Raw genomic sequence first — 12,416 nt, 5'->3', positions numbered from 1 at the left:
AGACTCGAAAATACTTCCTCTGCAACTAGTCATATCCGTAAACTAGCTCATGTTTACTATGCAATTAATGTGTGCGATGTAATTTTTGCACTGTGTCCCAAAGTGCCCATTTATGAAAGCCGTGATACCGAATACCTTTGTCCTCTCTGCACAGTATGCTGCAGTGTTTTTTTTTTTTTTTCTTTTCATTTTTCAGGGTCAGTATAACAGGGTCCACCCTAACAGTCCCATATCTGACTCTGTATTCTACTAAACCGTTTACCAAACAAAGAAAGAAAGAAAGAAACAAACAAACAAACAAACACGGTTCACAAATGCCCTCAAAGCACCATTCCCATTCAAGCAATGTGACAGAGTATCTCCTGTCACAATGTGCGTGGAATACCTCACTCATCATCATCCAGATTAAGCGTGACTGACTGATTGATGCTTGCTAGCACCACGGTAATACCGCACCTACCACATAGAAAGTGGTGGATTAGTTAAGTCTTTCGCTGAATAATAGAGCTACGAAACGGGGGAATGCGAGGTACGTACAATCCCGTCAACAAACCACACTAAAGTCAAGGCCGACCATGACACAGTATCGGGTCTAGGTGTCCCGTTCTTTCTTTCTCTATCTTTTTTTTTTTTCGTGCGGAAGATGACAACACGCGAGATAAAACAACACAAGAAGCAAACGAGCCTCTCCGTTGCAACACAAGCCGGCCTTGCCCTCCGCTATTCTTGCTTGTACAAGATAAAATGCTCGGTATATCGAGTACCAAGATAATCTTCACGAATGTGGGCCTCTCCACTTTGATAGCAGCTTTTATCTTAGGTAATATTCGACGCATCTGCGCGAGTACACACGCTGGCAGAAGAGCACCGGTGTCTCAATGGTAAACTGTCATATCTTCACGCGGCGATCCGAGCTGGTACAAACGAAAAGACACGCAACGAATCTCATTACATCACACTTGTTCATCGACTGACGGAATGGCGTCCGTCCAACTATATAACCGTACAAGGTAAGAAACCGTACGCACATGAACCGCTGCGCGACTGACGTGAAAGTTAATGCAAACATTGCAAGTAACATTAAAGGATGGATGCAAACAGCCTTCATAAATCTCTCATTCCCCCATCTGCAGTGGATTGCGCTTTCGGGTATTCTTACACAGCAACAATAATCTTGCTATCATGTAGCGTGAACGAAAGGCCAATTCAAAGCCGCAAGTTCTGCGACAACCAATCGGGTTGCAACATTCTCGGCTGCGTCGCACACGTGCGTTGAGCGCCCCACGGTGTCTGTAGCGGAAAAAAAAAAAATTTAAATACAGTTGCAGCCAAGGTCGCGAGTTTTCACTGTCTTCACAATCCTCAACCAATCTCTCCCATATGACATTGTCCACAGTCTGCACCTCCTGCTACTCCGATGTCTCACAAAGACATGCAGAAGTTAGAAAAATGTTGGATGCTAGCAGGAAGATTCGTTTTTTTTTTTTACCGGTACGGGAAATAACCGTCCCCATCACAAATGTTATCTGAGCCCAGATTGGAATTATTCCGGTTTAAAACCGATATACGCTCAAAGGAATAAATACAAGAACTCTCGCCTTCTGAAAACTGTTGCCATCTGGAACCGGATACATTGCCCAAATGTGACCCTGTATGTCTTTACCCTGTTACGTCCTACCAATCCTGCTGGGACTCAGAAGGGCCTACAGTATTGTCTAAATACTGTCTAAATATGGTCTAAATAAAATTGTCCAATGTCTCCTGAAGGAATTCAAAAAATGAATTTTGCATTTTAATGTGGATTAACGAGACCAAGTTTCAGTTTCGTTTGCCAACTGTATCTCCTACAGTTCCTAAACAGAGCATGAAGCACAAAAAGGAAAAAAGAAAAACAAGTTGCGAAATGCACAGACTTAAAAATTTACAATAGCTTTGGTTCTGCAACCCAGCAAGAAAATGGAATCTGCGAAATGCTGCAATAAAAGTAAAAAAAAAAAAAAGTGCTCTAATAAAACTTTGCCTTGAATCTTTGACGCAATCAAAACACAAGGAGGAACTACAAGTGTATTTATGTTTCTGTCCCCGTATTTTTTTTTTTTTTTTTCAAATTTCCAAAATGACCAAGTGTCAACCTTTACAAAGAAAGTTATTTCTTGGAAAAATAAAGGCCTCTTGCAATGTTTCCCTGAGAAAACCTTTGCACTACATTCAAGTTCCAAGGCAGACTTCGCACCATTCTAGAACTACGTATTACACCACGGAATGTCCACAACTGCTGCAGTAACCTTAAGGCAACAGACGGCACTGGTCAGTACATCTGTAAGGAGCTGCAGCTGCCGTAACATCTGCATAGAACTCATTTTTGAGGCGAGTATAACAAAAGCGGTTACGTCACGCAAAAAACAACCAGATGGTGCTTCACATTATCCTGTAACGCATGGGCTCCTTGAAAACGGCTGTCTGGTACGACATGAATGAGCTTCTCGTCTATGAACAACTGGTATCCGTATCATTGTGCTAAATATGTTAGATGGCTACATGACTTAAAACAATCATGGACGAACAAAATTTTACAAACCCTCCACCAAAAATTTTCTAGTTCAGTCCCCGAAAGTAGATACGCTAAGGAAATTAAATCGAAGCATGTCGTTTAAAAAGTTTTGTCGCTGATGCGGGACCTACAAGCACATTTCGTGGCAGGCGCCACATAACGCCCCGAAACGTGGAGCTCGATGCCGTTAAAGCAGGGATGGGCAGTAATAGTAATACTTTGTATTATAATACTATTATTGTAATACTTTTGAGTATTTGTATTATGTATTATAATACTCATTTTTGAAATGTATTTGTATCTGTATTATAATACACAAAACGAGGTATTACATGTATTATAATACTTTTGAAGGTGTAATACTTTCCCAGAGGTCGTAAGTTCGACCTGCAAAGTGTCACCCGTGCACTTTATCACTAATTTTTCGGGTCCCACAAACATTTGAACACGAACAAGGCTCCTATTACAGTGTTCCCCTGCCCCAAATTATCCCAAAGCGAGTGACTTTGGGGCCAGAGGTTACTGGAGGTTTCCTCGCATTCCTTCTACTGCAGAATTCGTAAGGATGAGTCATACCAGTACAAGTCACCCCTGTACGTGGTTGCACTATGGGCAGTCACAGGTTTTTGAACGGCCCACATTTTATCGTCCAGTGTGGATGAAATCAGGGCTCTGACACAGTGAGAGCAAGTTGTTCACTGCGATCGAATTGATCAGCGCTATCTGATCTTATTCGGAAAGATCAGGCCATGTGCAAAAATGTTAACGTGAACAAAACGTCATTGGAGAATGATTGTCTCGATAAGTAATGGGCATATATCTAAGTAATTCTTCTGTTCTTTTTCCTTTTTTTCTTCCCAAGTTGAGTATATTACAAGCGTATTACAAGTATTACTCGTGTAATACACAGAAGTATTAGTATTATGTATTATAATACTCATTTCTGAAATGTATTTGTATCTGTATCATAATACCGATTTCTAGGAAGTATTATATATTAGTATTATAATACAAAATATGCGTATTACTGCCCATCCCTGCGTTAAAGGCAACGTATAATCACGGCACGTAAGTGCGCATAGCGTGCTCCTGTTTGGGCATTCTGTTTCGCTTGTGACAACGTAGCATTGTCTCCTCACCTACGTGACAGACGAAACCGAGCTACACTGCAGAGCGCGGGTTGCATGCGATGGGGATTGTCAAGTTGCCTCTGTTCTGCTCCTATACGTCCTTGGTCGCACCGACACAGATCGTAAAACTCGTGCGTGCTCCGATAGCGCAACTATTTCTCGGTAGCAATCTTTTGTGGAAGGCGACACCCGCCCGCACGGGCCTCGGAAATCGTAATGTATAATGTCAGCGCTCACCTGGACGATATCTCGCAGAAACTGCCGCCGTCGAGGAGGCGAATCTTGGCGAAGAGAATGGCATTGACGAAAGGAACGGCTGTCAGCTCTTCAATTAAAACGTCAACCTGGAACTTATACTTTTTCTTCTTCAGCATGAAGGTCATGGTTTACGTTACAATCGGCAGGGCAAATGCCGCCGGCGAATATCATGGCAGCTTCACATTGCATGAACAAACTGGAAAATAAAGGTTACGCTCTTTCACTATTCAATAACATCCGAAACGGTACGCGGCGAAATTGCGTTTAAATACGGTTTTGAAATAAACAAAATTTCTCGTAGCTGGGACATTACATATAGCATCAGCTAAACTTAAGGGCATACAGTCCACATTTCTTTGCGCGTTGCGAACTAAAATATTGTTCGCTGCACGGTGGCTACTACGCACGATAGGCTGGTGCAAGTGTACGCAAATGTTTATTGAATGGCAATGAATGATTACAGAGCACGAGCCTTTCGAGCGAAACAGACGAAGCGCAAACACTACGTGTTACAACTTTGAGCGGCACTAACGATGAACCGAAGCTCATTAACCAAAATCAGCTCCAAATCTACCACTGGTACGCTGGATGACTGGTTGTTACATGTTCCAGTTCACAATCTGCTGCAGCGGTATGTTAACAACGGTAAATAAGCTACGTTTCTGCAAGCACCCATTGAAACCAGCACGTGATACATATGTGAAGTTTCTTACCACGGAATCAAGCAGTGTGACAAAAGGCATTCGGAGCTTCAAGGAAGCATAAACCACATCGATTATTTTAGGAACATGTCCGATGCTCAGTACGGAGCAGAAACAAAAATAAGCGATCTGGACTCGTCGCCCACCAAATCTAGCATGTAAGAAACAACGACATATGTTGTGCACGAAATATTCTAGTGGCTATTTTTTGCGTCAAATGTTAGCAACGTAATAATTTTTGCGTAGCCTTTTCACGAAGTTCAAATTTTCACAATTGCAGTCACCGCGGAGTACACTCCCTAATGGCAGCCTTCCGGCGTCTTCGGCGTTGTTGTCATCTGCCGATGTACATATTTCAAGGCTGTCTAAGTTGAACCAGAGTTTTGCAGCATGAACGTCAAAGAAACGGAAGAGCAACAAAAGTTACGCTTTCAGATCGAATTGGAGTTTGTACAGTGTTTAGCAAATCCGGAATATTTAAACTTTCTCGCTCAGCGGGGCTACCTGAAAGACAAGGCCTTTGTCAACTACTTGAACTACTTACAGTACTGGAAAAAACCGGACTACGCCAGGTTCCTAAAGTATCCAATGTGCTTGTACTTTCTGGAACTGCTGCAGTATGAACACTTCAGACGAGAGATCACGAACGCTCAGTGCGCCAAGTTCATCGAAGATCAGCAGTTGCTACATTGGCAGCATTACACCAGAAAGCGAATGCGACTCCTGCAGCCTCCGCAGCAAGATACCGCTGCGGCTTCAACGACGCCGCTTTCACAGAAGTAGACGGGAGAGCCGTTATTTTAAAAGAACAGCCAGAAGTCGCCGAGAATTAATTCCGCGTCACGTCCGTGAACATGTGCATTGCGGGAGATGCGTTCGTAACTGTGAGAGTGATGCATTTTAGCGGAGATGACTGTGCTTGTGCAGTTCCCGTGTGTCCCAATTACTTCACCGTTGAGTGTATGGCCTTTTAACGGAATTACAGTGGTGCCACACAATTTTTTTTTGGTTCGTTTGTTTTACAGTTTATTTCGTGACACAAATGACAACAAACAGGGTCGTTGCTGTTCTGATTTGCTTCTCCATAACTTAACCAACACTGAAAATGATGAATGCGTCCTTATTGAGACTCTGTCTACTTGCACTAGGGTCACTTCAGAGTTAGCAACACAGAATTCCTGTTTGCCCTTGGAACCTAAATGTCGCTAGTCTGAAGCGAAGCCCATTTAGTGACTGTAACCTGCACAAATGTTGAGGAAATATCCTCACTGATGGTGAGCATTGAGGACACTAGCTACTTTCAGTGGTGCTTGTTTGTAAAGCACCGGCAAAACTACTTACAGCATCGTTGAGGAATTTCTTCAGCATTTGTGCTAGTGGCCCCAGATCGATTCAGCATTGAGAGCACAAAATTTGTAGCGCAGCAGTTCAGTAATTAATGTGCTACAGTTCCATTTCTCACCTCATTGATGAATTGATTGAATCTATAATTTGTGGCTTCATGTCCCAAGAGAACAGTGATGAACAGTTTGAATGATGACGACAAAAGGCCTAGGTAGGCTTGTGAATAAGTTGCTAGCACATAAAGTTTTCGAAGCAAATGAGGTACACAAAATAACTCTTCCGACACTATTTTAATGTCATTTGAAAGCTGAGGATTCAAACTGTAAGAGCAAACGTAACCTTTACACAATATCCGAGCTGCTCAATCACAGTGATTTATCCAGAACCCCCCCCTAATAACCCCCTGTTATGCCCTTTTGTTTTCATTATATACTGCACAACCAAAATATACATGGCGCTTGTGTCACCGTCACATGGTCACTGCCAAAACAGTCACAAGCTGCCGTGTGGCAACAACAAACTGTGGTTCACGATAACCGTGGTTTGGTCTTGTAACTGCAGTTAAGCGTAACAGCGGTTAAGACTGCCCGTACGACAGGGGTACTATAGTCGTGTTCAACTTGAGGAAGAAAAGAAATCCAGTCTATCGGCGCTCAAAATAGTATTACCGTATTTTCACGCGTATTAGCCGCGGCTTATGCGCGATTTATTTTTTTCGCGGACGCTCTGCGGCTTATCCGTCGGTGCGGCTTATCTGGTGACTATTTTTCCCTGGTACTTTCCCCATACCCCGGCTTAAACGAAAGGGCCGACAGTGCCTCATGTTTTTCGGAACAGGACCGCCCTGCCAGTGCACGAACAATACCGAACAGGGGCGGGTCCAGTCCACATTCGAGTGGACTAACCCGTCCAATCCACGAAAAACACGCAACAAGGGCACAATCCGATCTTAGTAGAACGCTAGAACTGACCTCCTTTGTTATACATCATGCCGACACCGGAATGTGGACAGGGTTTATGGCCTTCCCCACGGTCTCCTTTGTCGGCAGACCCACAGGAAGGGTTCAATACACCTGTCATCGGGATAAAACGTGGTCAGCTAAGCGTCAGTTCTCATTTGACGAGAGCAGCAGCATTCGTGGACATGGGCACGGCAGTTAGAGGTGAGGCATGGCTCCAACGCTGAGGCACAGCCACGACAGCGGCTTCAAACTAAAAGTCGTCGACTTCGCGGACAAGTACGGGAACAGGGCAGCTGGCAGGGAGCACGGCGCTGACGAGCGTTAAGCGTCTCTGTTGATTTTGTATGTGCATCACTGGTTTAGCGCACAAAGCAGTCGCGTCGTATTACCCGCGGCTTATCTACGAGTGCGGCTTATCTGCAAAAACATTTTCAAAATGTATCTAAAAACGAGTCCTGCGGCTTATCTGCGGTGCGGCTAATACGCGTGAAAATACGGTACTATGCCACCGAATGGATGAATCATCACAGAGACGTCACTCCCTTTCCTCCGCCAGATGGTGTAATTCATCACGCGCGCTCTGGTGCCGAATTGGCTGTTAAGAGACTGGCCGCACGGCACTACGCAAACCCTCCCCTGTGGTGGCACTGCGGTATTTCTCCTGGTACGCTATTTTGCCTCCTTATCTCCAAAGATGTATGTAGATGACGGACTAGATTTCTTTTCCTTCTTAACTTGAACATGAGTCTATCGACTGACGTAGTTTACGCGGCAGAGTTCATTCGACATTTGTTGTCTGAACTACCAAAGACTTATCTTTACTACGTTGACTTCTCTTTTCAAAGGATACTTTGGAACGATCGGCAAAAAAATGGCTGCATATATCGTAGTTGGGGTGTAACAAGCACAGTGTACCTCCCATCAACCTTGTTTCTTTGTCACGTGACGAATTACGCCTCAAATAATGATCACGAGCACATGCCCTCACTCGCACTCACCCTCACGGAAACATGGCCTCGCTCGTCCTCACCCCCACGGCCCTCACAAACGCAAGCCCTCACCCATGAGGGTCTTAACCTCATGAGGTTTTGCCCCTCATGAGACCTCCTGTGAGAGAAGTGCAGTCATGAGGTCTGAGGGGTGCCAGGTCTGTGTGAGTGAAGTCACCAGTGGGGCCTGAGGGGTGTGAGGTCAGTACGAGTGCATTCAGAAACGAGGTCAAATGATGCACGCGAGACGTGCACAAATGATGAAGGCACTTGCACGTGAGGCATTATGAAGGCTCTTACATGGCTGACGGCAGTGAAACACATTATAGTGAATTTTTAATTTTTTTATGTGTGCGTGGTGAGCAGGGTATCTATTTATTGATAACGAAAAAACTAGAAGGAAAGGTCGACAGGGACCGCTTTGTTGTGTTGCAGCTGTCTGAAAAGTGTACATATACTAGGCATGGTGCAGTTTAAAGAGGTGGTGTCCACGTTTTTAGCAATTTCGTCAGTGTCGTGCTGGGAACACAGCAAAGCGTCCTGAGCTGACTGATTACTTGGTGATATGCTGGTGATACGCAGTTAGAACTGTTTCTGTCGACCCAGACGTCTTGACTCGGTCGTGCTCATGAAAGGTTGGTGGAAGATGTACGATATCACAGAAGCAAAATTCCTTGTGCATTGTACACCCAGTGAACTCTTAGTAGGAAAATGAAAGCAGTAACAGCATCAGAAACAACAACAAAAAAGGACTTGCCCTTCCCAAGAACATATCGAAGCTGGTTACGCTGTGAACCACAGTAGGATCTGGAGATAAAGCTTTCCACAAGCTACCTTGCATTAATTAACAACAGTTTATATATATATATATTTTTTTTTTTCTTCCTGCACAGTGACGATATTTTCCAAGCATTTTCATTTTGAGCATTCTTAACAATCAAATTCAACATCCAATGCTGAGATAAATAGATTTTATTCCATTTATACACAGTATTCACATACGAGGACATCACATAATATGACTCAAGTTCCACATGTTACGTGACTAGATTTCATGCTGCCAGAAACAGTGGTGCGACAGGATGGCAAAGCAAACCCCCTCGCACAGTGAATGGGGCTGGCTGCGGGATCAAATCAGCAGATAAGCGATACTGTATTTTTCTTCTTTTTTTTTCGCCCGATTAACGAACATGCCCAAATATCGCAAATAAGTGGGAATGTTTTTATTTTTATTTTTTTAAAAAAACTTTCTAAAGGGAAGCATCCCCACCCGGAAGGGAGTAAGATGTGTACGCCCCTGTTGCACCACTTCTCTGGAGCTCATGCTCAACGATTGTGATAAGACTGATATGCTCCTCATTGCAGATTCCAGCACTCTGAGAAAAAGTACAGCATTGAGTTCACTTCAAACAGGGCTTCGTGCTTAGAAATTATAACTTTTTTGCCACCCTCGCAAAACGCCTCCATATCACAAAGAGACAGCTAGGTAAGTAGTAGTGTTCTTAAAACAGTATTGAGGATTTATGAGGTCCAGGACCACTGGAAACGCACTACTATTTGCTCTCGTAATTAATGCCCCTTTTTATCCCCCCCAAAAATGGTACGGAAAGGGTGCATTAATTATGCGAGTGAATGTGTTACTATAGTTGCATAATGGCATGTCATTCCTCGCTTGACATCAGGCCAAACTGCGTAATACCACTAGATTTTACTATCCTAATTTATGAGCTGTGTAGCAGTGTCACGCCGCTAATGCAGACGACACGTGCAGGAATTCTTCAGTTAACCACCGCGGCTTTATGGAGGAGAAGATATTTTCCAGACTTCTCCCTAAATTTTTATTTTAATGCTGCCCCCTTGACGCACTTCACATTAGTCGTTCACGGAGAAGATTTTTAGTGGTTTGTGGAACAGCTTCGAACAATGCGGAATACATCGATAGTTTTTTTCGATAGTTTTTCTTTCACTTACCATGTATTCACACGTGCGACATCCTCACGGAATATTCTAGTGGAAGAAAAAGCGAAAACACTGCTCGCAGAGCGGAAGTTCCGTCTGGTGTTATGTTGAGCAGTCACACGGTGCTGAATATCAAGAGTGACGTACTGCGCATTTAGCAGACGACACCGTCTGCGTGTTTTCCTGTCGTCTGCTACGGAATATCTCGTGGCTGTATAGCGGTATATTCCCCATGGTTTGCAGTGTACGTGGGCACGATGTTGAGCATAACAGACGACACTTAGCAGACGACACCGCCTGCATGTTTTCCTGTCGTCTGCCACGGAATATCTCGTGGCTGTATAGCGGTATATTCCCCATGGTTTGCAGTGTACGTGGGCACGATGTTGAGCATAACAGACGACACTTAGCAGACGACACCGCCTGCATGTTTTCCTGTCGTCTGCCACGGAATATCTCGTGGCTGTACAGCGGTATATTCCCCATGGTTTGCAGTGTACGTGGGCACGATGTTGAGCATAACAGACGACACTTAGCAGACGACACCGCCTGCATGTTTTCCTGTCGTCTGCCACGGAATATCTCGTGGCTGTATAGCGGTATATTCCCCATGGTTTGCAGTGTACGTGGGCACGATGTTGAGCATAACAGACGACACTTAGCAGACGACACCGCCTGCGTGTTTTCCTGTCGTCTGCCACGGAATATCTCGTGGCTGTATAGCGGTATATTCCCCATGGTTTGCAGTGTACGTGGGCACAATGTTGAGCATAACAGACGACACTTAGCAGACGACACCGCCTGCATGTTTTCCTGTCGTCTGCTACGGAATATCTCGTGGCTGTATAGTGGTATATTCCCCATGGTTTGCAGTGTACGTGGGCACGATGTTGAGCATAACAGACGACACTTAGCAGACGACACCGCCTGCATGTTTTCCTGTCGTCTGCCACGGAATATCTCGTGGCTGTATAGCGGGATATTCCCCACGGTTAGCAGTGTGCGTGGACACGATGTTGGGCGCAACAGACGACACTTAGCAGACGACACCAGCACCGTGTTTTCCTGTTGTCTACTACGGAATATCTCGTGTCTGTATAGCAGGATATTCCCCACGGTTAGCAGTGTACGTGACAGCAGAAAGCTACGACGCTTTTCGCATATTCCGCTTCTCGGGGAATGTCGCTCGCGCGAATACGCGGTTACTGCAGGCTGGCTACGAATATGTTGAACCTGGAGACTATTTGACTGCCTTCATTCTGATTACAACTAATGTGCTGGATAAGAATGCCAACACATGCCTATGATTTCATTCTCCAAGACAGCCACTATGACTGGGAACAACACAATGAAGATACGGAAAGATTCATTCTCCATTGTGTTGCTCGCATTTCCTTGACCTGTGCTGCACTTAAAATTTTTTCTAGCGCAGACCACCCGCATTTATAGGAGAGCAATGCTGCACTCCAACTTCTGACAGCTTTCAGAGTGCCTTGGGCTTAGCATGGCAACCCGAGAGATTCAAAATTTCCCTGCACGCGCACTGGCGTGTTCCCACAACCGCGCGTTTAACACTGCTACACAAGCAATCAGTCAAATGAGATCTAGCATTTTGTTAGCTACATCAGTAATGCTCAGCACTGTCAGCCTGAAAGCTTGGCTTTCAGGAGCACAATGTATTAAACTTTGCAAAGTTCATACTACTTAAGTACATACAGTGTCTGTCACCTTATATACATCATCCTCTCTCTCTATATATATATATATATGTATATATAATATATTCCAAACACCGTTTGCACGTTAAATAACTGTGAAGACAGAAGACCCCTTTTAACATCACTTATGTGTTGTACAGTATACAAAGAGTAGGTTACTGTTGACACTGCGGCGTGCTACGTCACTCTAAGGAGGTGCTTTTTATACACTCGGCTTTTTGTGATAAGTGTACTTCTTTTTCGGTACTATGTACATTAATAAGTTCACCCAACACTGTGTTGTTATGTCTGAAAGAAGGTTTCGCATTGTTGCGTTACAGCCACTACATCTCATTTCTTGATCGCTGCACGCGCCTTTGCTGCCTTCCAGGTGTGGAGTACGCTGTCAAATCAACTCTCTGGTGACCGTACTTAGTGTCACTTCTTAAAATGTATTACGGAAGTCTGCAGAACGTGCTGCGCAAAATTCAGTTTAGTTTAATTGTAGTACAGCTATTCATTCACCGAGTCATTTAGTTGACAAAAATTTTTTTTCGTAGCCTCTGGAATGCAGAGTGCTCGGAGAATAGACGTAACAGCACAAAGTCCCCTCACATGGAATGGAGCAATTGTGCCGCACTAAATTAAGACTGGCAACAAAGATTGACTTAACTTCTACATACTTTGACGTACTGCACTACACTTTTCACAATTTTTAGCGTTCCATCACTGCTAACCAATAACAAAGGCTGTATCTGAATATATCTGTCCGAAGTTTTCGAGGGGGCTACTTTCAGGCACATGGACCGAGTACAACGAGCAATA

At 44.3% G+C, this 12,416-nt stretch overlaps 2 protein-coding genes across 2 annotated transcripts in view; one reads left to right on the top strand and one right to left on the bottom strand.

The window, feature by feature from the left end:
- LOC135368085 (early estrogen-induced gene 1 protein-like) overlaps positions 1-4,760 on the bottom strand; it is a 38,358-nt gene extending 33,598 nt beyond the window's left edge. The window contains exons 1-2 of the mRNA XM_064601160.1: positions 4,653-4,760; positions 3,919-4,135 (exon numbers count right to left, since the gene is read on the bottom strand). Coding sequence (XP_064457230.1) covers positions 3,919-4,064 — 146 coding nt within the window. The 5' untranslated portion in view covers positions 4,065-4,135; positions 4,653-4,760. The remainder of the gene's footprint in view (positions 1-3,918; positions 4,136-4,652) is intronic.
- Positions 4,761-5,030: 270 nt separating this feature from the next.
- On the top strand, positions 5,031-5,423 carry LOC135369370 (mediator of RNA polymerase II transcription subunit 31-like). The gene has a single exon (XM_064602964.1). The coding sequence runs from the start codon at positions 5,031-5,033 to the stop codon at positions 5,421-5,423; it is 393 nt and encodes a 130-aa protein (XP_064459034.1).
- The last annotated feature ends 6,993 nt before the right edge of the window (positions 5,424-12,416 follow it).

The sequence above is a fragment of the Ornithodoros turicata genome, chromosome 9, assembly GCF_037126465.1.
Source record: "Ornithodoros turicata isolate Travis chromosome 9, ASM3712646v1, whole genome shotgun sequence".
NCBI classification, from domain to species: domain Eukaryota; kingdom Metazoa; phylum Arthropoda; class Arachnida; order Ixodida; family Argasidae; genus Ornithodoros; species Ornithodoros turicata.
This window is presented reverse-complemented; position numbering and strand designations above follow the sequence as displayed.